At 38.0% G+C, this 26,403-nt stretch overlaps 1 protein-coding gene across 1 annotated transcript in view; it reads left to right on the top strand.

The window, feature by feature from the left end:
• Nucleotides 1-26,403, top strand: part of LOC100115493 — a 245,950-nt gene that overhangs the window by 169,150 nt on the left and 50,397 nt on the right. Inside the window, exon 8 of the mRNA XM_032602169.1 lies at nt 19,874-20,039. Within this exon, the coding sequence (XP_032458060.1) occupies nt 19,874-20,039 (166 nt within the window). The remainder of the gene's footprint in view (nt 1-19,873; nt 20,040-26,403) is intronic.

Genomic DNA, 26,403 nt, shown 5'->3' with positions numbered 1-26,403 from the left:
CCATCGCAACGTGCCTGGACTAGCCAGCACGCCGCCCATCTCAAACGCGCGCCTGAACTTGTCAGCGCGTTTTTCTTCGCAGCAGAGAGCATCGTCCAGAGCGCCGCCACTGCCGCACGTTTGAGCATCTCAGCGTGCCTTTTACCGAGCATCATCCGACGCAGAAGCGGTTCAACGCAGCGCACCGGATCATCGCCGAGGTTCTCGACTCATCATCGGCAGGAACAAGATCGCGTTTCAACGGTATGTACTAGCGAACAAGCGCGTTCCCGCGTAACCGAGTCGAGTTAGGTTAGGTATTCCGTACATTTGCAAATATGGTCGCTATCTCGTCGGCCATCCGAAACTTTATGTGGGTGAGGTTGAGTGTGCGCGTGTAGTTGGCCCCGACAACGACATCAGCCAGATTGACGGTCTGCTGATGTGCGAGGTATTACCGCCGAGAAATCTTTACCATCCTATTCTGACGTAAAAATGCACAATGAGCTACTATTTCCGCTATGTAGATTGTGTGCCGAGTCCATGTGTCAGGAAGACTGTAAACACGAAGACGTGAACGCGCGCGTTTATGGTACCTGGGTGACTGACGAGTTTAAAAAAGCCGTGGAATTTGGTTACGTCATTACTAAGGTATTTGAAATATGGTCGTATAAAATTACACAATTCGACAAGCGTTCATGTAAAGGTGGTCTCTTTCACGAGTACATTGATAAATTCTTTGCGGAAAAAACATATGCGTCGGGATACCCACCAGAGTGTAGAAACGATGATGAGCAAGCAATAGATCGCCATATTCAGAACTTTGAGCAAGAGGAGGGCATAAAACTCGGCAAAAACGTGCACTTATACTACTACTCTGGCTTGGCTCAAGCTTTTCTCCGAGCTTGAGCAACTGAGAGAACGCGTGCTGTACTATGACACAGATTTCATAGTGTATGTGAGCCGAAAGAACGGATGCGAGTATGAGCCATCAACGGGACTATTTTTAGGACAACTCACTGACGAGTTGGCGAGCTATAGGTTAGGCACATACATTATATCCTTTGTCTATGGTGGACCAAAATTTTATGCCTATAAGTATCTAACACCTGACGGCCGTGAATCATGTATGTAAGGTATCTGATTGAATGCATCAGCATCCGAAAAGATCAATTTTGAATGTGTGCGTAAACTTGTGAGTGGTGAAATACCACCGACATTTGTCTCTTTTGATGCAGTTAGACGTACAGCGTTGCATGATGTGGTCACACGCGCGGAATGTAAAGTCTGTGAACCTGTCTACTCTAAATGTCGCTTTGTTGCCAACGATAAGAGTTACCCGTACGGGTATGTAGCTCTAAAATAACGAATAAAAAAGTATAAACTCTTGCCTTCGGCAAGCTCGACGACCGCTCGCGCATGCGCGCGAGGATGGGCCACCCCGCGTCGCGCGTTCGTGGATCTCCCCTGCCAGGGGGTGTTGCAGATGCTCGGAGTGTTATAAATCTCACGTGTCGCTCGGTCTGATGAGCATTTCGTGTGCATTACCTGCCCAACCGCATCATGGATGTGTGCTGGAGACATTCCTGGACATGCATGATTTGTGGTCACACCTCGTGTGGCAAGACCGTGTTTGTCGGCAATTTTCTCAAATACATCGCACAGATGAGCGATACACAATTTGACCGTATATTACTATACTATACAGAATGTCAGCCTGCTTATAAGGAAATTGCTGGTGGTAGTATTGAATTTCACGAGGGATTGCCAAAGCCGGAAGACTACAGTGGAGATCCCGAACGACCGAAACTCTCGACGATCTGATACGCGAGTCGTCCAGTGCGAGTGTAAATCTATTTGTCAAAGGCAACCATCATTGTAATTTGAGTATTTTATTTCTCTCGCAGAATCTCTTCCATCGGGGTCAGCGAGAAATATCGTTGAACTCGAATTACATAGTTATTTTTAAGAACCCTCACGATCGCTCGCAGATACAGCATCTGGCCGGACAGCTTCATCCCGAGGATACGAAATATTTGCAAGAAGCCTATAGCGATGCTGTTTCTCGACAATTTTATTTATCTACTGTTGGACTTGAAGCAGGATACACCGGAAAATTGCCGGTATCGCACGTGCATATTTCCGTTCGATCGGCATCAGTATGTGTATGTGCCGTGCAAACAGATTAAAAGCAACTCCGTCACCGAAAATGTGCCAGTCGTTCGTGTGTGATGGATCAAACAACATCGACAGCAGTAGCAGCAGCAACGGTAGCACCACCACAACCAACATCAAGTCAGCAGCAGCAGCAGCGTCATCGCTACCCCACTAGACGAAAGTATCTGGATATATTGAAAGTGCTGTGCTGTCATCTTGACACGATGCAGCGCACAGCTCTGCTGCGTCAAGCCTGCCCAAACTTGTGATAAGCCTGGTCCAGTGTGTACTGAATATTCCGCGTGGAAACGTACCACTGAGCAGACGTTATAAGAGCAAGTTTCGTAAACACGCACCATTACTGCGCCAAATCATAGTTCCGGGACAGACGATAGAGTCAATGTTTACCAATAACAGCAGCACCACCACCACCACCGACAAAAACGTCAATGTTTACCAATAACAGCAACAGCACCACCACCACCACCGACAAAAACGTCAATGTTTACCAATAACAGCAGCAGCAGCACCACCACCACACCCGACAAAAACGTCAATGTTTACCAATAACAGCAGCAGCACCACCACCACCGACAAAAACGTCAATGTTTACCAAAAACAGCAGCAGCACCACCACCACCGTCAAAAACGACTATCACAGACGAGTGTGGGGCTGGCAGTACTAATGACAACTACCTCAACACAGTTCAGACACCGGGCTCCGAGGTATTACGATTGGACGACGAGATGAACAAGATTTTAAACCTGAGTCAATTGGATGATCGGCAAAAGTACTCCATGTACCAGCAGGTGTTGCAACGGTTTCTACACTACACAAAACAAAGTAGCAAGGACGATGAAGCCATGAGTTATTGTTGCCGACAGTCGATAAAACATTACTACCACTGCACTCTATTACTACAAATGGTGATGGCGAAGTAATATCCGATCTACATATTATCAATAGTGTACCGCCAATTCTTCGTCAGAGTGCAAGAAATCTAATGAATAGCCTACGTCGATCTGGTAGCATTGCCTGGAATAAACTCGGTATGATTACGGTAGATGGTGTGTGTGCACGAGGTGTTAATATTGTAGACTTGGTAAACGAAGCTATGAGACGTAGAAAAAGGCCGTCTTCTCGTAGCTCGAAGGCACGCGTACCTCTGGAATTTATAGGGAAATAACAAACTTCATCTTGCTGTAGCGACTGCTGTAGCAGAAGAATCTAAAAGTAGCGGCAATAACAATTCTCTGCTGACTGCTTCTGACACGTCATTATTATCTATACTGGGACGACCACAACAACAACAACTAGCATCCAGTGGAAGCGCTAGTGACAATGACGACGATGACGACGAGGAAAAAGAGGACTACGACGTAGAGAAAACACTAGATCCGAATAATTTGACATTTTTTAAATATCGTGAAATGGTGATAAAAAGAGAAAACGAGGTGGCAGCAGTCGTGCAATAGTTGACACCACGGTAGACACTTCAATAAGATCTGTGGCACCACCTGCTAAAAAACAAGTAGTACTAAAAAAACTCAAGCTCGGCCATATAAGATAGCAGCACCACAAAGAGTAAACACAGAGTCATCTAGTGTGCTGGACACGCTAATCAATGGAATGTCTTTCGAGATGCATATACCGGGATACCAGTTTCTTGGGCCGGGTGCTCATCTTGAGGAGAGACTGGCACGCGGTGAGACCGGTAGAAACCCTCTGGATAGAGCCTGTCTTGAGCACGATATCGCATATTCGCGCAATAATGGCTGTGGTGGTGGTAGTGGTGGTGGTGGTGGCGGTAGTGGCGATGGTGGAGGGCATACTGAAGCAGATCGTCGACTGGCTGAGCGTGCTTTTTTACGCATGCTATCTGAGTCGTCAGGTAGTAAGAAGCAAAGCGTCGCTTTATTAACTGTTTTGCGTATGGTCGGTAAAATCACTTTTGATAGGGTTTATCGACGATTCAGACAGGCTATAAAACGTACAAGGAAAAAGAGGTCGAGATTAGTTGGTAGGAGTTAGTCAACGATTGGAGAGCAAGCTTAAAAAACTGTACTATGTCTTGCCAGCTCCATCAGCATACGCTGGTGGAGACAGGCTTGTGCGAGCCACACGCAAAACATTTCGTTCGAACGAGGTGAAAGAGTGGCTCGAAAGTCAGGATGCGCACACAATGCATAGAATGGTGCGATATCCTTTTCCTCGTCGATCTAACCGGGTTTTCAGTCCGTACGGGTTGTGGGAGGCTGATCTAGCTGACCTTCAAAACGTATAATGGTGAATACGCTACTTACAAGGAAAGGTACCCAACCCGAACTCACCGATTGTGATGATTTTCATATATGTTATAGAACATAAAAAAATAAGAGACACGTATTTTTTTTATCGGCTAATTTTCACTTTTAAGGGGTAAAAACCTCCCCTAAAGTTAACCCCCAAAAAGCGTTTTTTTTTTAATATCTCGGCTTAAAATTAATATTTTTCAATGAAACAAATTGGAGGTTATTTCTTACAAAAAGAGCAAGTATTTCATGGTGATTTGAAGAGTAAGGGTAGCATCCCCTATTTTTTAGGGTTGAAAACATATTTTTTGGCATAATTTTATAATAAAAATGTTTAAACCGACTAAAAAAAATTGGAAAAAATGTTTAAACATCCTTAATAACAAAATTTAGTTGACGTCTTTCGGTGTTTTCATAAATATTATCCCTAAGGGGGTAAACCACCCCTAACACAAAAGTAAATATGTAATTCAATACATAATATTTCGTAGAAAGTTTGTATATAGAGGTTTTCGAGGTCGCTGATTACAAATCTGTATCAGATTTTGAAAATTCAAAATGGCGGATCCAATATGGCGGACGGAAATATCGAAAAAAAATTTTATATAATAAAAAAGTTTTAAACGACTAAAAAATTTGGAAAAAATTTGTAAACATCTATAATAAACAAATTAAGTTTTTCGGTTTTTTCATAGATATTTCCCCTTAGGGGGGTAAACCACCCTAACACAAAATAACTATAAGTATACTTCAATCCATAATATTTTGTAGAAGGTTTGTATATAGGGGTTTTCGAGATCGCTCTTTACAAATCTGATATCAGATTTTAAAAATACAAAATGGCGAAACCAATGTGGTGGACGAAAATGTCGAAAAAAAATTTTAACTTTCAAAAAAACTTGTTTACAAATGTGTGATCTTTGTAGCCTGTACATGTGAACTAAAGAGCCTTAAACCCTAAACCCCTAAAGAACAAATAGGCTAAATGGTTGTGCTTTTTAACCAAACGACTCCAAACCCTTAACCTCCAGACAAGCCGAAGGCCTATGCTTTACCGTAGACACGAGTATAGACATATTACCGATATTTTATTCTATCATTTTGTATGTAACAAATAACGTCTCGTTTTATGTTTCAATCAAAGATTATTTATTTTTCTGCTTTTATAAATTAGCATAATTTCAAAAGTAATTTCATAAATTATAAAGTATTTCATAAATTGCATAATTAGATAATTTTATAAATTCAAAAAGTCCACACTTTTTTGCAAATGAAAAAACATAGGTTAATAAAATTAGTTTATCAAACTCTTTTGCGTTTTGTAATAAAATTTAATGTTGTCAAACTTGGGAGTTTTTCATTGTTACAATTATTTCGTAAGCCGAAAGTTTTTTAGATGAATTCTCGAAGTAATGATTATTGTATCTATAGTAAAATATTTACAGTCTGGAATTCCATAATAATACTATTTGCTACGATTTAATGAATTTATCAAAAAATCTAAATTTAATAATAAATATTATTCTAATTATTATTATTATTTTTCATTATCATTGCTATCATCAGTATTACTGTTATTACTGCTATTGCAATTATGCTTATTATTCTTATTATTATTATTATTATTATATTACTATGATAATTTTTGTTATTGGTAAAAATACATAAAAGAATATTAATACTCGAACTTCATTTGCAATTAAAGAACACGTTGTTATTGAAAGGGAATTTTATATGCATTCATTAGTTTAATGAATGTTATCGTACATTCAATGATAATTCCACAGATAAATGTCTTTCACTCATAAAAGTTGTTGACAATATGTGCGAATCAGTATGTTCTTTTTTTAGATTGTTTTCATCGAGTGTTTACCTCAGCTGCCTGTGTTATTTTTTAGGCAGTGAATGAGTTTTGTGGGTATTCTAGTTCGATGCCGGAAAGTACGAATAGTACGTCTTTTTGTTTGTCAGTGGTATCATACAGTTGTAGAAAATTTTCTTTAGTGATTTTATATAGATTTACATTATTCAATTTCAAAGTGAATAAAAGTTGAATAAAACCAAAAATAGAGTTTTCCGAACATCACAAAGTGGAACGAGAATTCTTCTCCAATGCATAAATTAATGATTTGATTCAATTTACATTCACTCGTTTTATTCTGGTAGAAATGTAGCAGTCGTGCCTTACATGCAAAAACACAGCTTGTATAAATTTTACCGCTTGTTTTCATTTTAGATTGAAAAATGAAAATTAATCCGTTAAACGTTCTAAACTTATTATTAGCATACTTTCAAGCGTTAAACATACCAGATAGTGTCACGAATTATCACGAAACAGAGTTGGCCGAAAAAATAAAAGAAATTTTAATAGATGCAACACATGATTTCAACGATGTAGAAATGATTACTGATGACTCTTTGGATTTTCAAGAAGAGTATAAAGACCATAATGCGGAAATAATTGAAGATGAAGTGCAACATCATTTTCCTGATCCGGATATAGCACCAACAAATCAATGTACAGCAGATAATGAAGAACTAGATTTTGAATACAAAAAAAGAGCTGTAGAATTTTGGAGAAGTAGCAAAACGAAGCAAAATTTAAGTCTCAAAACAGTGCAAAACAGATTCAAAAAAGTATCATCTATTAGTCAGCTACGTCGTTGGGCTCATTCAATTAATAAAGGTGGCACGTATAGAGAAAAAGTAGCACAAATTTGTCAGTATACCCTGGATAATTTTCAAGCAGCTCTCGACAGTGGTTCAATTATCCATGATGAAGATATAATTCGATGGGCCTTACAAGCTAAAAAAGAAATTGGTTTTGATGACATTAGATTCAAAGCTTCTAAACATTGGTTACTCAAATTTAAGCAAGCACACCGAATAGTTTCTAGGAAAATAAATAAGTTCATAACAAGAAAAACACTAGAAAGTAGTGCAGAACTTACGGCTAAAGCTGAAGCATTTATCGATGACGTTAAATCGTGTATACCAAGGATTGGACTCGAAAATTTGTATAATACAGATCATAGCGGATTTCAGCTAGAAATGCATTCTGGAAGAACATTAGCAGTAGAAGGAGAAAAGCAAGTGCAATGTCTGGTACAGTCAATTTCAGCAACAACGCATAGTTATACTATACAGCCACTAATATCAGCTACTGGACAACTGTTGTCACCGCTATTTCTTGTTTTAAAGGAACCAAGTGGCAAGTTTGGCCCTATTGTAGAACAAAACATATTTAGACCAGAAAACGTGTACGTGGAAGCATCCAAATCTGGAAAATTAACAACAAGTAAGGGAACTAATAACAATTTTTACATTGTAATATCGTTGATCAGTTAATTAGTAAGTCGTTTAATTGCAGATCACTTCAAAATCTGGTTGGAAAAAATATTTTATCCCTATGTAGGCCATCACTCAATACTATTACTTGATTCTTGGAGTGGTCATTGTGTCAAAGTTATAGAAGAAACAATGCCACAAAATAAAATTATTAACATAAAAAAAATTCCAACTGGAACCACAGGAAAAATACAACCACTTGATGTCTATGGATTCCGTATTTGGAAAAACTTTGTCCGAACATTTTCTGATAATGTAATGTTAATGGATCATGATATGAATTTACATGTGAGAAATAATATAATTAAACTTCAATCATTGTTTCACAACCAACTGTCTTCACCGAGATATATAGATTTGTTTAAATATTCCTGGTATAAAAGCGGTTAGGTCAATGAAAAACCAGATAAATTTGATAATCCTATAGATTTCAGTTTTGGAAAGTCTTGTGCAACACATTGTGAAATAGAAGGGTGCACAAACATTGCAATTGTACGATGTGGTTGGTCCAAAAAAGCATTGTGCTTTAAACACTTTTAAGAGGACTACCATTATTGTAAAAACATCGTAAAATAATATATTTTATGCTCAATACAAAAAATGCACTATGGCAAAAGATAAAAGATTGTAGATTATTATTATACTCTAATATTATAAACAAAAATACATTATAAGATGAATTTACAATAAAGGAATTTCAATAACATTCTGATAACAATTTCTACGGAAATTATAAAACTGCTTCACACACAGAATTTTCTTGTTTACAAATTTAGGAATTTGAGGTGGTTTGGTTAAAAAGCACAACCATTTAGCCTATTTGTTCTTTAGGGGTTTAGGGTTTAAGGCTCTTTAGTTCACATGTACAGGCTATAAAGATCACACATTTATAACAAGTTTTTATGAAAGTTAAAATTTTTTTCGACATTTTCGTCCACCACATTGGTTCCGCCATTTTGAATTTTCAAAATCTGATATCAGATTTGCAAAGAGCGATCTCGAAAACCCTTATATCCAAACCTTCTACAAAATATTATGGATTGAAGTATACTTATAGTTATTTTGTGTTAGGGGTGGTTTACCCCCTAAAGGGTAGTATCTATGAAAAAATCGAAAAACTTAATTTGTTTATTATAGATGTTTACAAATTTTTTCCAATTTTTTTAGTCGTTTAAAACTTTTTTATTATATAAAATTTTTTTTCGATATTTGCGTCCGCCATATTGGTTCCGCCATTTTGAATTTTCAAAATCTGATATCAGATTTGCAAAGAGCGATCTCGAAAACCCTTATATCCAAACCTTCTACAAAATATTATGGATTGAAGTATACTTATAGTTATTTTGTGTTAGGGGTGGTTTACCCCCTAAAGGGTAGTATCTATGAAAAAATCGAAAAACTTAATTTGTTTATTATAGATGTTTACAAATTTTTTCCAATTTTTTTAGTCGTTTAAAACTTTTTTATTATATAAAATTTTTTTTCGATATTTGCGTCCGCCATATTGGTTCCGCCATTTTGAATTTTCAAAATCTGATAACAGATTTGTAATCAGCGACCTCCAAAACCTCTATATACAAACTTTCTACGAAATGTTATGTATTGAATTACATATTTACAGTTATTTTGTGTTAGGGGTGGTTTACCCCCTTAGGGATAATATTTATGAAAACACCGAAAGACGTCAACTAAATTTTGTTATTAAGGATGTTTAAACATTTTTTCCAATTTTTTTTAGTCGGTTTAAACATTTTTATTATAAAATTATGCCAAAAAATATATGTTTTCAACCCCTAAAAAATAGGGGATGCTACCCTTACTCTTCAAATCACCATGAAATACTTGCTCTTTTTGTAAGAAATAACCTCCAATTTGTTTCATTGAAAAATATTAATTTTAAGCCGAGATATTTAAAAAAAACGCTTTTTGGGGGTTAACTTTAGGGGAGGTTTTTACCCCTTAAAAGTGAAAATTAGCCGATAAAAAAAATACGTGTCTCTTATTTTTTTATGTTCTACAACATATATGAAAATCATCAAAATCGGTGAGTTCGGGTTGGGTACATTTCCTTGTTAGTGGTGGTCATTGATGTGCTTACAAAGTACGCGTGTTTTGAGTCACTTCGTGATAAAACGGCTAAAAGTGTGGTCAGTGGTTTAGAATAGATTTTACAGCGAAGAGATGGCAGACAGCCTATATACTTTCAAACGGACAAGGGCAAGGAATTCATTGGACGCGAAGTGCAGAATTTGTTGAAAAAAAGAAACATTATTTACCGTGCTGTGCGAGACCCCGACGTTAAGGCAGCAGTTGCCGAGCGTTTTATCAGAACTCTTAAAAAGCGAATATGGCGCTACTTCACACATCTCAATACAAGACGCTACATTGACGTGCTGAACGGTATTGTACAGTCATACAATAATTCGTGGTATAGCGCAATAAAAATGACGCCATCTAGCGTGAATATATATAATGCAGCTAAAGCTTGTGAAAATTTAGCGCGGCGCTACTGTGTCAAACGACAGTCACGCTATGCCCATAAATATAATGTTCAAGACTTGGTTTGAGTTAGTCGTGCTCGGACAGCCTCTTGAAAAGCATACGAAGGTGGCTGAACTCTGGAATTATTTAGGATTATAAAGGTCGATACAAGGAGACAGCTGCCCGTCTACACACTTGAGGATCTGGAGGGTGAAAAAATTTACGGCTATTTTTACGAACAGCAGCTGAGCAGAGTGCGCAAAAATTTGTCTGGTGACGTCTTTCATATCGACCAGGTATTACGCAGTAGGGGCGAAGGAAAGAGGAAGGAGTATTTTGTGAGTTGAAGGGAGTACCCTGAAAAATTTAATCCTTGGGTGTCTGCTAAAGATCTAGTTTACCCCGAGAACACTGCCAATCGCTTTACCACACAACTGTCCCAAAATTTCTGTCTGCACGGCAATTGGTGCGTCGGTCTCACCGAAGTTCAAATATCTCTTACCTTTCAACACATATCAATGAAGGAGAGAAGTGAGGGAGTCGTCTGTGTAACAAGAAAACCCACACGCGCTACTTACACTAACAATAAGTTACGCAATGATGATGATCATGATGGTGATGACGATGATTATGATTATCGGGAGACTTTTAGTCAAATAAAATGCGGCGTTTATAACAGTCTTTATACTCTTATGAGCGAGATAAATAACCTCGACAATGTGAAAGATAATCTTATATTTGAGATTCAGTGTGGCGGCTATATTCAAGTCAAATGCACCTGCACTGAGGATAAGTGCGCTGGTTGTACTCACTCATTCTCTCTATCTGAAAAGTTGTGTAAAATATTAGGATTTGAAAGTGGTGAATTATTAACTTATGATGTTAAAAAAAGACAGCTTCATTATCGGCAATAGACCGGCAAATCTTGCAAATGGTTTAACGATCGTGCTGATGGTTTATAGCAGTATTTGTCAGCCTTACGTGACAGGTAATGTTTGTTCACGACTGCTGCGTGCTGTGGCTCTTCAGTTACATGATTGTACTTACAGTAGAACGCAAATTCAGAATTTCACCCCACTAATGTATCTGCCCTTGCTGTCCTCGTCTTTTCAGTCAATCGAGATAGATATAAGAGGCGAGCATGGATATTCTGTCCCATTTGACTACGGTGCGTTGACGGTGACACTTCATTTTAAGCGGACAATTTGAAAATGCCTGCCTACAGTATTTTTCTTGCCCACCAAATCGGGTGTGGTGACGGTGGTGGGGAATTACGTTACAATTGGTCGTAGGCGTTATCAGACTGGCGCGGGCATTGGCAGTTATTTAAAAGGTTTATTTCGCGGTGCTTTACCTCTTGTGAGGCGTAACGCTAAGTCTGTCGGTATAGAGGCTGCTCGTGCTAGTGCAAAGATCATAGATGATGTGGTGAACTAGAACAGGCCTTTTAGAAAAGTGTTAAGTAAGCACGTGTGCGAAAGTGGGGATAATCTCAAAAGCAAAGCTGAACAAATAATGAATAAAATCATGGCACCGGATGAACAGGAGGGGGAAGAGGTGGGGGTGGTAAGAAAAAGAAAGCTAAATATAAAAAGACACAAATGGCACAAAAAGCGCAGTCAGAGTCTGGTCGTGGAGCTGGTAGGTGCGTGACAACCACGCATAAAAAGAAGAAGAGAAAGAAATCTACAACTAAAGCAGCATCATCAGCAGTAGCTAAAGATATATTGGTCAACTAAAAGACTCTCTTTTTGAACGATATACCTACTTACTATACCAACTAGAAAAAAATATGGCTTTTCTACATACTGACTCTTGTGACTCGTTGAAGTCGGAGTTATCACTCCTTGAATTGCCGCCAACACAGACGCTAATTGAGAGTTCTCATTGGGTGCAGTATAAGCCAATTTCGTCACTCACCGATCAAGCACTAATAGGATTTACGATCCCTGGCAACTGTGCAGATCTAGATTTAGCGCATACAATGTTGAGTCTACGTGAGAATATAACACCGACGAAGCCATTAGAGAAGGATGCGTCAGTACAAGTCATCGGCCCTGTGAATAATTGTATGCATTCGCTGTTCAATCAGGTGGATGTATTTTTCAATCAAAAACCAGTATCACGGCCAAATAACGCCTACGCATACAAATCGTACATTGAGACGTTATTAAATAACGGACCAGTGGCAAAAAACTCACACTTGAGCAGCGTCTTGTGGTATGATGACACGGCCGGTAAAATTGATAACACTGATGCCGGTAATGCAGGTTTCTTTAGACGACAAGTAGTCATGACAAATAATAAAATTGATTTATTGGGCTACTTACACGTGGATGTGCTAAATATTGATAGACTACTACTTGGTGGCGTTGAGGTACGTGTACGTCTTGTGCATTCTCGTGACAGCTTCTGTCTAATGGATCCCGATTCTGCGTATACTGTACACTTAACCGAGGCGACCCTGTTTGTTCGCTGCGTAAGGGTTAATCCGAACATTTCATTGGCTTAGAAAAAATGCTTTTTAAAGTCACAGCAAAGTACCCGCTTACACGGGTAGAGGTAAAAAACGTAACCCTGAACAGTGGCGTGCATGGTCAGTCGATAGATAATGTCATACTGGGTCAATTGCCGAAAAGAATCATAATTGGATTTATTTAAAATAAGGCTTATAACGGCAATACAAAACTCAATCCGTTCAATTTTAAAAATTTCAATATCAATTTCTTGTGTTTGTTTGTGGACAGTGTACAAGTCACATCAAAACCACTGTAGCCTGACTTCAAAAAAACAAAGATGTATGTGGATGCGTTTCACACACTCTTCTCGGGTACGGAGGTAAATTTTTCCGGTAATGCCGGTAATTCGATAACACGAGATGCATACCCAAATGGCTACTGTCTTCTCGCATTCGATTTGACGCCCGATTTATCGGCCAACAATGACACCCATTGGAATTTAATCAGAAGAGGTAGTGTGAGAATTGACGTGAGATTTGATGACGCATTAGATACTGTTGTAAATTGTATAATTTATGCTGAGTACGACAATCTGTTGGAGATTGACTCGTCACGACAAGTTTTGGTGGATTACAGCGGTTAAAACTAGATGGCGCTTTTTGAAAAACCAAATAAAATTACCTACCAATACAAGCTTTGTGCCAGTCGATACTCCTTTCTTGAGCTGTGCAGACAAACGGAGAAATGGATCTAGTTATCGATTTTCAGTTTTTTAAGGATAACAACGGTCGAGTTGTGTCGAAAGAAGTGGGCTTAGTAGTATTAGATTTAGATGCTACAGCACATAGGATTATCGCGCCTACTTGTAATACGAGATTTTTAAAGAAAAATATTTTAAGAAAGAATAATTGGCTGACATTGCATCATCATGGTCTGGATTGGTACGATGGGGATGTTTCGCTGAAAAATTTACAAAACTATGCATGATATTTGCAGAAAAGCAAGTAAAATGTATGTGCGAGGAGAGGAAACGAAACTGCTAAATAAGATTACGACACGCGAAGTTATCAATTTAGAGGAGTCGTACGAGTGTCCACCTTACTACAAATTGCCATACTGTACACCACGGTATTGTATGCAGCATTCTATTAAACGATGCCCACTCCAATACACCTGTGCGCTCAACAATGCATGCAAACTAAAACTCTGTATAAATTCACGTGGTGTCAGGGGCACTATAACTACAACAGCAGAGCGTCCCTTCTCACCGCCATACTATCTTTGCAAGAATGAATTCTCTAAATATTCTCCAGAAGTTGCGAAAAATGAGAACTCATGCGGTGGGGGTTTATTCGGCAGATCAAATTCCAATGACATGGGAAAACCATGTGGCTTTGTGTTTGATACACAGAGTCATAAAAGACGTGGTATGCACTGGGTGGCAATATATGTGTCCAAACATGGTGTTGGATGGTATTTTGATAGTTGTGGTGCACAACTATACACCCCCGATCACGTAAACAGTATCCAGAGAAATTGTAAGAAGCTCAGATGGCACCACATTCGATTACAAAGCAGCTTTTCTTTTTTCGTTGAGGAGTAGGGGGTCCTCTATTCGCAATGGAAAGAGCAATATGCTGAGTACGCGTAGAGGAGGGCAATGGTGGTGGTGGTGGTGGTGGTGGGAGCACCCCCCACACCATACATCAGTCGTTCGTGGATCGTCAGGGTGTTAACACCTTAACAAGTAAGTCACTCCATCGCTCTCTAAAGTGTCTTGAAAAACCCAAAACACCTTGGATAGGCAGAGAAGAGGAAGGAGTTCTCTGCAAAGTGTCTCGAAAAATCAGAGGCACTTTGGATAGAAAAAGGGAGAGTAAGGGGACTCTCTCCAAAATACAAATGGCACCATGAGGAGTAAACAATCTTGACCTTGACCTAGACCTCTCACTGATTCGGGGTGAGGGGTCGAGGTCGGTTTTGTTTACTTTCTCCATGGTGCCTGGTTACTACTATCGTCGTTATATACGTCGTTATGTATAATCAATTTGGGTTACATTACAGTCGTTTCGATCGCGCTGCAAGCCGTCTTATCCCATCGGTCCACACATACATAACAATACTCTAATGAATATATTTGTGATTTATTAGGCTCGTAAATGTGATTCGCGCGCGGCTAATCCCACAGAGAAGCGAACAATAATTTACGACGGCAACAATACGACCAAAGGGCCACTCGAAGAGGGACCGAGAGAGAGAAAGAGAGAGAGAGAGAGAGAGAGAGAGAGAGAGAGAGAGAGAGAGAGAGAGAGAGAGAGAGAGAGAGAGAGAGAGGGAGAGAGAGAGAGAGAGAGAGAGAGAGAGAGAGAGAGAGAGAGAGAGAGAGGGAGAGAGAGAGAGAGAGACGGAAAGCAAAATATCAACCGTAAGTATACTTAGGCACACATGAGCGCGCGGGAGATTAACGCGGCGGTCTTTTTCATCTCGAGCCTCGCCGCGGTCTTCGTACCTATATATACGTATTGTGTCTTATAAATGGAGAGAAGTTTTCAGCAGAAAGCGCGGTGCCCGAGAAACGCTCACCGCGCATCGCAGTGTTGTGCACGCCAAATCGCGATGTACGTTCACTCCGTGCGCGCAAGGCGATCTGCTGTTTTAAACAATCATCAAGTTTTCTTAGTCTGTTAGCTTGTTTTAATTTTTATTCAAGTTTTTTTTTAGAATAGTTACGCACACAGCATGAAAATTTGTATAAAAATATTTCATGAAATATATTACAATAATATTTGTGAAATTTTCTAAAATATTTCATGCTGTGTGGGTATTAGTCTTTTCCAACAGTTCTTGATTCGTTTCAGTTTTTAGTTCTGCCAGGAAATTAGAAAACATGAATTGGTGATGTTTGATACTGGCTTGTTATTTTCAGTGTATATACAACTTTTAAGAATTTTTTAAAAATTTTTTATTGTGCTGCAATATTAGTTGACAGAGAAAAAAAATGCCTCGAACAGATCGATATATGAATCCATACAATATTGAAAATCATAAATGCAGTAACTTAAGACCGATATCTAAGGAAATGCTTAAAGAATTTCCAGTTATTTGAAATAATGCTAAAATATGTCACACTTGTAGAAAAAAGAAACAATTATACACGCTGGACCGACCCGTATCGAACTATATTTGACTTCAATGGATGTTTCTGAAGATCCCGAAAGTGATTCTGAAAATGAATTTTCAAAAAATAAATCAGTTAGAGAATTAGTATAATTAAAGAAGTGCATGTGGAAAATCACGAGTGTGAGAGTGGCAGTTTCGTTATTGTGCCTTGGGGGCGCACGAGAGTCGCGAATATCGTATTTATGCGGGTTCTGGATTATCTATAGCTGTCTAAAGTTTTTTAAGGAGGAGTGTTTCGTATTTACAAATTAGTCGCCTTCGTATAGCAAAATTTTATTCGGCTGTTTCGCCCTGTCTTTTCCTACTTTCCTCTTCGGCATTCCTAACCTGCTTGATAATCGTCCTTACATAATTGTTTACTGCTTACCATCCATCTTCCGACGTTAACATAGCTGTCATCATTGACTCAGGGGTAACCCTAGTCTGAAGGTAACGCTCGAGTTCTTCTCGTTCCATTTCGTATCGCGGACAGTTACAGAAGACATGCTCCGCATCTTCGTTTGCTTCCAAACGTACTGGGCAATTTAGATTATCCTCTATCTTGAAGCGGTGTAGGTAGGCTCGAAAGCACCCACGTCCGCTTAAAAACTTCGTAAGGTAATAATTCACTTCCCCGTGTCATCTATTGATCCAGCCAACAATACGTGGTATGAGGCGGTGCGTCCATCGCCCCTTTCAACTGTAGTCCCAGTGTCTTTGCCACTTAGCTAGGGTTTGTTCTTTTGCGGATTATTAAACTTTCTTTTGAGTATTGTCACCACGACGGCTTTCTTCGTATATATTCTTTCGTTCTGTTGCTACAAGGTCAATAGGCGGCATACTTGAAATAACGCACACTGCATCTTCTGATACGTTCGGTAGGCAGAAGCGACCCGCAATGCACTTCTCCTATAAACTGTTGACAGCTTTCGTGCATAGGACGTCACCAACATAGCGTCCGCCCATATTGGGGCACCGTATAACATAATTGATGTAGTTACACTGGCTAGGAGTAACCTTCGACCCTGCGTTGGTCCACCTACATTTGGTATTAGTCGCGATAGTGCAGCACCGACTTTTGCTCGCCCTCTCGAGATGCTGCTTAAACGTTAGTCTGGCGTCTATAGTGATTTCCAGGTACTTAATGGTCGGCTGAGAGTATTTCTTGTCCGTCCACTGACAGCGTTATTGTCTCTATTTTCTTCCTACTGAATATAAGGATAGCCCCCATTTTATGGCTAGCCAGCTCAAGTCTAGTCTGCTTTAGCCAATCGTAGATTATACCTACTGCTTTGTTAGCGATTTCCGTCATCTCATCTTTTTGCTTTGCTACTACCACTACTGCAATGTCATCAGCAAACCCTACAACCGTTGCCCCTTCGGGTAGTTCTAGCCTAAGTATTCCATCGTTCATGATGTATGTGTGTGTGTGTGTGCGTGCGTGCGTGCGTGTGTGTGAAAGAGAGAGACTGAGAGAGAGAGAGAGAGAGAGAGAGAGAGAGAGAGAGATGTCTAAATGCAAATTTCGACAAACTCGCAGATTTTATAGAAAGTTTATTAACTAAAAAACCTTGTATCATAATATCTCCCAAAAAAACTTTTTTCAAAAGTTAAAACCTTGGCAAGAAAAAGACTAATAAACGTAGTGAAATTTCTAAATATTAAAATGTCAAGTAAATATTTTTTGCTATGCGCATTAAGATATCATTTTTTGGGAAAACTAATTTTAACTTTAATTTTATATCTTCATGCGTATAGCAAAAAATATTTACTTGACATTTTAATATTTAGAAATTTCACTACGTTTATTAGTCTTTTTCTTGCCAAGGTTTTCACTTTTGAAAAAAGTTTTTTCGGGAGATCCACATCTTTTACAAAGCATATCCACTTTGCTATTGCACTTCATGAAATCTTGATCTATTCGATAGACAATAAGCTACTATTGCTTTAGACATTGATTGCATCGCGCATATATTCGCGTGTGTCGCCGAGTAGCAGACGAATGTCGGTAAAGTAGATGAACCACTTTAACCACTGGTGTATAATACCTAATATAATACTCACCGGAAGTCACGTAACCGGAGGTGACGAAAAAAATCGGAAGAGGATGGAAACTCTGAACGAAAAGAAATATACCGAGCAAATTTTCAACTTGCAATATTAAGTTAATAACTTAAAATGTTTTTGGCTGAATCTTTTTAATCATAAAAGATTAGGTTAATATATTCAAGTAGATACCAACAGATTGCGCGTACGCGCAATAGTAATGATTTAAATGCTTTCGAGAATTTTTGTAAGGTTAAGAAAACACAATTTCAAAGTATATAGGGTTGCGCCGTCGATAAATCGTACTTCATACTTTTTGCTGTCGCGCCCCTTGATGCACGGAAACCCGGAATTTGCAATAAATTCAATACTATTCTCACCAGAATAAAATCTGATCTCTAGTATTATTATAAAACAAATTGCTTAAACTAAGATTAAGTGAGTGCTAATGGAATAATGATATATGTTAAAATTAATTTTCATGAAGAAATGTGACGCTGTGCCTCCCAACATAGGTGCGCAACACCTAGAGCCTCGCATGCACTAGGATTTTTCTTTAACGTAGGATTTAGCGCGATCGTCACGTTTGGGAGAACGCTAGGGAGAGGGGGAAATAATCCCAAACAATGGTTATAGTTTATTGCACTCTGTATTTCGCTCAGCCCTTCTCTACAACGCGGTGGCAGTGATGCCGCCCGCGCACAATGTAGCCACGCAGGGCTTATTCTCGCACGCTCACACACAAGTCGCGCTCGTGCAGCAGACGGCAGAACTCAGGCTCAGGCCCAGGACCAGTTCGCTGACGGCTCTCTCTCTCTCTCTCTCTCTCTCTCTCTCTCTCACTCTCTTACTCGTTCTTTTCTCTCCTCAAAGCTGTTGGTGGTCGTCGGTGTTCCTGTCGACGCCTCCCAGTACTTCTCGTAGACCTGATGGTGGCTGGCGTTCTCGGCTCTCCCACGCCGAGGCTGCTGGCTGCTCGGGTCCTCTGGATGGTGATGGAGGGCGGGCTGGCTTCCTTCCTCGTAGATCGAGATGGTCTCTGGCTCGTCCGGGCGTTTGCGCTTCCTAGTGCCGACGCGCCCTACCTGTAACACTCTTGCGCACTCTCTCACACCCGGGAGACTCTCCCAATCTCCTCTAATCGTCGACTTGGTATCGACGAGCAAAGGAGAACACGTAATTCTCGCAAACGTCGACGTGCTTCGTCGACAGTCAGGAGAGAACTGGCATATTTCCTACTCGTTCTCGCGCTCGTCGGACCCGCGCTTTTCGCTCACGCCCGATTGGCTCTTAGTCTGCGCGGATAACGTGCCACGCATCGGTGCCTGCTGATTGGCTCGCAACATGTGGAAGTCCAATCAGCGCGCGCGCAGACGAGGCTCGCTCTCGCGCCAACGATGCTCAAACTCGCGCCGACGTTGACGGTTAGCTAGCCCGTTCCTCGAACTTGAAGACAGGCCGGCGCCGACAAAAATAAGCCGACTCGCTTGTTTCTCCCGCGCACTCAGGGCTTGGCCGCGTCGATACGAGGAATCTCGTTCGTTTGCAACGTCGCAGAAAATAGACTAGCAGTAATTGATTGATTGAGGATTGTAACAACAGACATACCTTTTTTGACAGGTGAGAAAATTAAAGTTCCTGCAACGTATAGGTGTTTTAATTTGCCAAAAACTGGTCGATAGCATGTTATCCTTTTTTAGGTCAGTGTACGTTTATCTAAATATTAATGCTATGCTTCTTTGATGGTAATTAGAGCGTGCCATTTATAAATTTAAAATTTTAACAAAAGTTAATATACATGCGTGCTACATTTTGATTACGGTCTATGCATCGCGATTATAAGGATCTAGATTTTCCTGGTCGATGCCATTGTTTGGGCATAAAATTTAAAGTGGGACTTAAATAAACTATTATTTAGAAAATATATTTTAATAAAACTGTTTTTTTTCTAGGGAAAGCCGAAACGAAGAACGAAAATAAAAAATCGTGTGAGGCAACGGCCTGCAGTATCAAGTGCTCATAGGAGTAATCCTATTAGCGATAAATTTCGAATAATGAAATGTTCAAATACATCAGAAGATTCTTTATTGAAGTTAGAACTTGCAGCTATGAAAGAAGGTAAATTATACTTTAAATCACAGCAAAAATAATATGAATGGATAGAAATTTTTATGTTTATTTTTGTATAATTTGAATTTATAAAGATAATTTATTCATTTTTATGGATCAAGTTTTATAGTATTTGACGTTACAGACGTACAGAAAGAACAATCTTTCTGTATCTTTCTACAAAGAATTGCCGGGGGTATGGCTAGTGGCACTACAGGTCTGGTGAAGAGGTTTCTTGTCGGGTGCCTGGCCTTCTTTACTTGTATGTTGTAACGAGGTGAAATTTTGTCTCCCGCTAATAACTCGTTCTTGATTAATTATTATCATATTACTAACGTCAAGCTACACGCTTTCTAGTCCACCTGGCAATCGACAATTATTTATAACATATTAAATAATTGTGAACAGATAAACACTCCATTCCTTAAAGTAACGACTGATTATCGTCCGATTCGATTAAAAATGATATATTTTTTTGGCAACAAACAACTGAAATTTCGACTACAAGTTCTTATACTTAAATAAAAAAATTAACTAACAGAAATTTTCGTGCTCTGTAAAACAACGCGGTTTTTCGAGATAATTAGACAGCATCATACCAGCACTCCAATATCTGTTAGTACATATTTTACATTGGCAATAATGGTAGTCTCGACTATTTACACATAATTCAAACGTGGTACTCTTACGTCAAGGACGGTCGCGATAAGATTTTGTCCGTTGATAAATGGAGTATCGATCTTCTTGTATGTGTGAGAGTAGGCGATTCTTTCTAGATTAGTTATGCATGTGTGTTGTTAGATTTTCAGGAACGGGGCATTCGGAGGATGATAAACTACGCCCATGAATATAGGAGGGACTTCCTTAGCGGACATCTGGCACAATAGATACTTCGGCTTACCCGGCTTGCCGGACCACCCGTCATCTGACGATAAGATAGTATTGACAGTCAGCGAATGATCATATAGAGAGCCACTCCTTAACCGTTGCGGTTTCTATCGCGTCTGTAAATAGTGTAGTTATTTAATGAAGGGATGGTTATTACCTTTTCATTCTGCCAGGTCTCGGTTACAGCTGTTACGTGGTAGTAGAGACGAGCTGACAAGAAGAGTTTCACCATCTCAATGTGGTCCGTAATAGAGTTTGGAGAACTTAGTATAGATAATTTATGTGGTTTAATGAGGTGTGTATACGATGATGATTGTTGTGGTGGTATAACATAGTGTATGTTAAGTCTGTGTTCTTGTCAATGTTTCTGAATCTATTTGTGTTTATGCTGCTGGGTGTTTGTCTAAGAAAGCGTTGAGCTTCTCGTTGATCCCGATGACACATGCTCTGGTATTGTTGCTGGCAGAGTTGATGATTATCCTTTCATCCCTGACGAAGGAGCGACAGCCTCATGATTTCTCTATTTCAAAATAATTCCCTTAATTTCGAACAATTGTTCATCTGGAGGCTTTAAAGTTATACTACAATGATCTCAAAAACCTATACCTCAACTCAACTAGTATTACCAGAAATAAAAGTATCATAGTACCGATAAATAAAAAGAGAATTAGTAATAAGAATTGTTATATTAAAGCGATCTCAACGTTTAATGCACTGCCGAACAATTTAAAAGTGTTAGAAAAAAGTGAATCGAGTCAACAAAAAATAATTAAAGGATAGATCAAATCAAATTGTTGAAAGCTGAAAGATATATTTTCCTAGTTAAAATTTTAAATATGAAATAATTTATATGATGCTGAGAAATTAACATAAAAGTAAGGTAAAATGCCCAATACATGGACAGATTTTGAGAAAATTTTAGAAGCTCATTTATTTCGCACTGATGAATTGCAAAGTAGCAAAATCCTTTAACACCAACGTTTAGCTGACACAATTAACTTTTAATTTAAAAAAACATGGACCTCAAACAATCAGTTTTTATAATAAAAATAAATTTTAAATAGTGGCATAAAAACACGGTATAGTTGGACATCATTTGACACGGTTGAACCAGTACTTGGACGCGATCTTAGCCCCAGTAGGTGGACATTGTAATTAAACGTGTCCAACTACTGCTTTATGGAAATCGCGTTTTTGGTAAAGTTGGATAATACTGAAAAAAATTTCTCTTATGGGACTCCAAGCAGTTTTTCAAGTCATCATTGGGAATAGATTTTTGTTAAAATATTATCAAAATCATTAGTATATTATTAGTAATGATGTTGACAATGCTGATCCAGTTTAGTTTTTGAGGTTACGTTTTTATTTTATCACAATAGCAAATATTCGAGTGTCCAAGTATAGGTCTAAATTTTTATTTTGTCCAAGTATTGTTCCAACAATGTTTTTATTGTTATTTTATTTTATTATAATTATAATGCCAGGCCTGCGGTCATATAACTTTGTTTATCTTTGCAGGGATGCGAAGTGTGTAAATATCTTTCTATTTTCTTTCTGGTAGATAAATAAATAAATAAATAAATAAATATATATATAGCCGTATCAGTAGAATAAACGATTTCAAAACTTTATCTTTTCCAAATGGTTTGGAGACGGTCATATAGACTAAAAGAGTAAAGAGTGCCAGTAAACTATTATGTTTACCTGAAATAGGTCATAATGTATTCAACATGGCGCCAGGACGCGTGCCTTCTGATAAGCATCCAGATTTTTTGCATGTTATACTGGAGAACAAGTTAAAACTGCAATGTGCATCATATGTAATGAAGCGTTTTATAGCAACTGTTTTGATCAGAGTTTCAAAAAACTTAAATACTTTGGAAAACATCTGATAATTTTTACTGAGCACATTGACAAGAATTTAACTTCAAAAATTGAGGTAAAGAACTCGAATGATTCAACAAGGAAATTAATTGCCCAGATTAAATCTAATACATCAGAGAAAATAAGGAGCCATTTATTAGCTGAATTGAAGAAACAACTATAAGTGACTGTGAAGTTGAATTTTTGAAAACGGAGGTCAGACTATTGACAAGACTGGTTACTGAGCTAAAGGAGAAAAATGATCTCTTGAAAGAAAAGCTACAAAAAAGTTCGAATCAAACAGTTTGCAAGACTTTCTCGTACAAAGTTGCTGTTAAACAAACAAAACCTCTACAAAAAAGTACCTAAGATCACAGTGTAAACAAATGATAACAGCCAAGTCGATGTCAGTCGGTTATGGAAAGTTTAACTACACAAAAATGTATATAAACTAAGAACATTTTCAAAAACAGGAAGGACGAAGTGATCATTATTTTTATAAGTAAAGATAGTGCAGCATTAACAGAAAGTGTTCTCAAAGAAAAATTGAATGGCCTTTGTAATTGTTGTAATATAGTAAGTATTATAATCTTGATTACCAGTACCAAAATGGTACACGTCGCGCCATCTATTGGTCAACTGCGATTTTGTACATTGAGACGAGCTCACGCGAGAGCTGACGAACCGCGCATGTCTCGCGCTATACTCTAATCGCCTATTACGTATTATATCATATTCCGTGTGTAGAGCAGACTATGCTGTACTCTACAATACACTCTCTCTCTTGCCTGTAAGACTCCGATGTGAGCAGACGTGCCGCCGACTAGGCTCTCAAGCCTTTTACAATATACTAAACAATAAATTAACCTCAAGTTGTTGTTTATTGATCCAACCTTTTTCATCATGGTAGCAGAGCGTGGTTGGTATTTATATTTTATCCCGCATGTCTACTCATATGAGTGACATGAGAGATACGTAGTGTAAAACTAAGTGAGGTTAGAAGAAAAGCCACGTGGAAAGTAGTTAACGGTTATTGTTAAAAAAAAAAGTAAATCGCACAGTGAAAAATTGAACAGTGAAATTAAAGAAGAAAATATCTGGAGAAATTATATGCATGTGAAGCATTGATATTCGAATTTTCGTATAGAAACGTCTGTCGATAGAAAAAGATTTTCAAGTGAAAATTAACCGGTCAAAAAGGGTTAAAGAAGAAAAATATAAGCTCAGTGACGTAGATAAAGTCGTCAGCTACTCAACAATTAAAAGAATTTTAAAAACTAATCAAGATTTAAGTGCGATGCAAGAAGATTAAAGTCGGCGAGTGAAACACGTGGTGAAGTGCTATTTCAGAGCACGTGCAAATTAGAGGTTAAGCACATGTACTTGTGGCTTAAGCCTAAAGTAAAACAAGAAGACGGATTAGAAGCCAAAAATATTGAATTAAAAGAAGAATCAAGAAATCAAATTAGAAAAATATTTTTAAAAGCACTCAAGAAGATTATTAAATTGAAAAATCAAGTATACGAGAGCATTAGTGCAAAAGAAAAAGAAATGGCTAAGCAAGCGAAAATCGAAGACATTATGATACCAGTGTTTGATGGTGCAAATTATTCCAGTTGGAAAATTAGATTAATGATCCTGTTAGAGTATAAAGAGTGCAACGAACCAGCAATAAATGAAATGCCTGATAAATAGAAAGGCAAAGAAGATGATTGGAAAAAGATTGATTTAAAAGCTCGCACTATGATAATTAGTGCTATCTCAGACAAACAATTAGAATACATCGGTGAATGTAAAACAGCTCTCGCGATGATAACAAAATTCGATAAAATGTATTTAACACAATCAACAGCTTTGCAAATTATATGCAGAGGAAAAATCGAAGAAATCAAATTAAATAATTATAATTCAGTGGAAGAATTTTTTGTAGAATTCGAAAAAGTAACTAATGAATTCAAATCAGCTGGTGGGAAATTAGAAGAAGTCGAAAAATTGAGATATCTACTTAGAGCTTTACCACCAAGCTATAGTTACATTGGGGATTTTATAGATGTTATCCCAGAAGACCAAAGAACAGTAGACTATGTAAAGTCGAAAATAAAAGAGAAAAATATGACTAATGCTGAGTCTGATAATAAAAGTAATGCCAGTACCTTTGCGGTACAAACCAAAGGCAAATGTTTTAACTGTGGAAAATTTGGCCACTTCATAAACGAGTGTACGAGACCACATCAGCAGAGCAACCGAGGACGAGGTGCTCAATACAGTCAAGGTCAACGAGGTCACCAACGAGGAAATCAACGAGGCTACAACAGAGGGTTCAACAGAGGCTTCAACCGAGGCAACTACCGAGACAATCAGCGAGGCAGAGGTCAAGGTCAACCCAAAGCTAAATCTTCAGGCGAACAACAGGGCGACTACTCATCCGAAGCATGGCTGACCCAGGTCTGCAACCCAGAGGTAAACCAGATAACTGCGTTAGAAAATAGTAGCGAAAGTTTAGGTCAAATTAATTGGTTACTAGATAGTGGCTGCACAGACCACATTGTAAAAAATGATAAATATTTTGATAAATTCGTATATTTAAAAAATCCTATAGAAGTAAAATTACCTGATGGTAAAAGTTTGAAAGCTACTAAAATTGGAACTATAAAATTACTTTTTAAAAATTATTACAATCAAAAACAAGTAGACGTAAAAAATGTTTATTATGTTCAAGGCATTAGACAAAACATACTGAGTTTCTCTAAAGTCACAGAAAATTATACAGTAGTAGCAAAAAATGATGATGCCAAAATTTACAATAAAAATAGAGAATTAATAGCAGTCGCAAACAAAAAGGATAATCTATATTTTATGAAAAGCTATGTAATTGAAAAGGAAAATAAGCAAATGTTTGTAAATTCATTAAAATTAACTGATAAAGAGAAATGGCATAGAGCATTAGGTCATGTTAACTTTCAATATTTGAACAAATTAGTGAAAAATAAATTAGTAAAAGGATTGCCAGAAAAAATAGAAAATGTCGAAATGAAATGTGGAAATTGTATAGAGAGTAAAATGGCAAATGTACCGTTCGAAAATAATAGATCAAAAACTACGGAAATTTTAGAATTAATTCACACAGATTTAAATGGTCCACATAACACAATCGGTTATGGGGGAGAAAAATATTTTGTAACTTTCATTGATGATTATAGTAAGTGTACTAGAATTTTCTGCATTAAAAATAAATCAGAGACTGCCAGTTGTTTAAAAGAATTTGTTAGTTTAGTAGAAAATAAATTTAGTAAGCGAGTTAAGAAATTACGTTGTGATAATGGCAAAGAATATTTAAATAAGGAAATTTATGATTTTATAAAATCAAAAGGAATTGAACTATTGCCATGCCCACCGTACGTCCATGAATTAAATGGAGTAGCGGAAAGATATAATAGATCCGCAATGGATATGGGCAGATGTTTAATGCGTGAAGCAAAAATTCATAGGCGATATTGGCCTGAAATTATGAAAACAGTAGCTTATCTAAAATATCGCACAATTGCAAATACAGCCAAAAATAAAACGCCATACGAAATATTTTTTGGTAAAAAACCAAATGTTGATCATTTAAAAATTTATG

This window comes from Nasonia vitripennis, assembly GCF_009193385.2.
Source record: "Nasonia vitripennis strain AsymCx chromosome 5 unlocalized genomic scaffold, Nvit_psr_1.1 chr5_random0006, whole genome shotgun sequence".
Classification (NCBI taxonomy): domain Eukaryota; kingdom Metazoa; phylum Arthropoda; class Insecta; order Hymenoptera; family Pteromalidae; genus Nasonia; species Nasonia vitripennis.
This window is presented reverse-complemented; position numbering and strand designations above follow the sequence as displayed.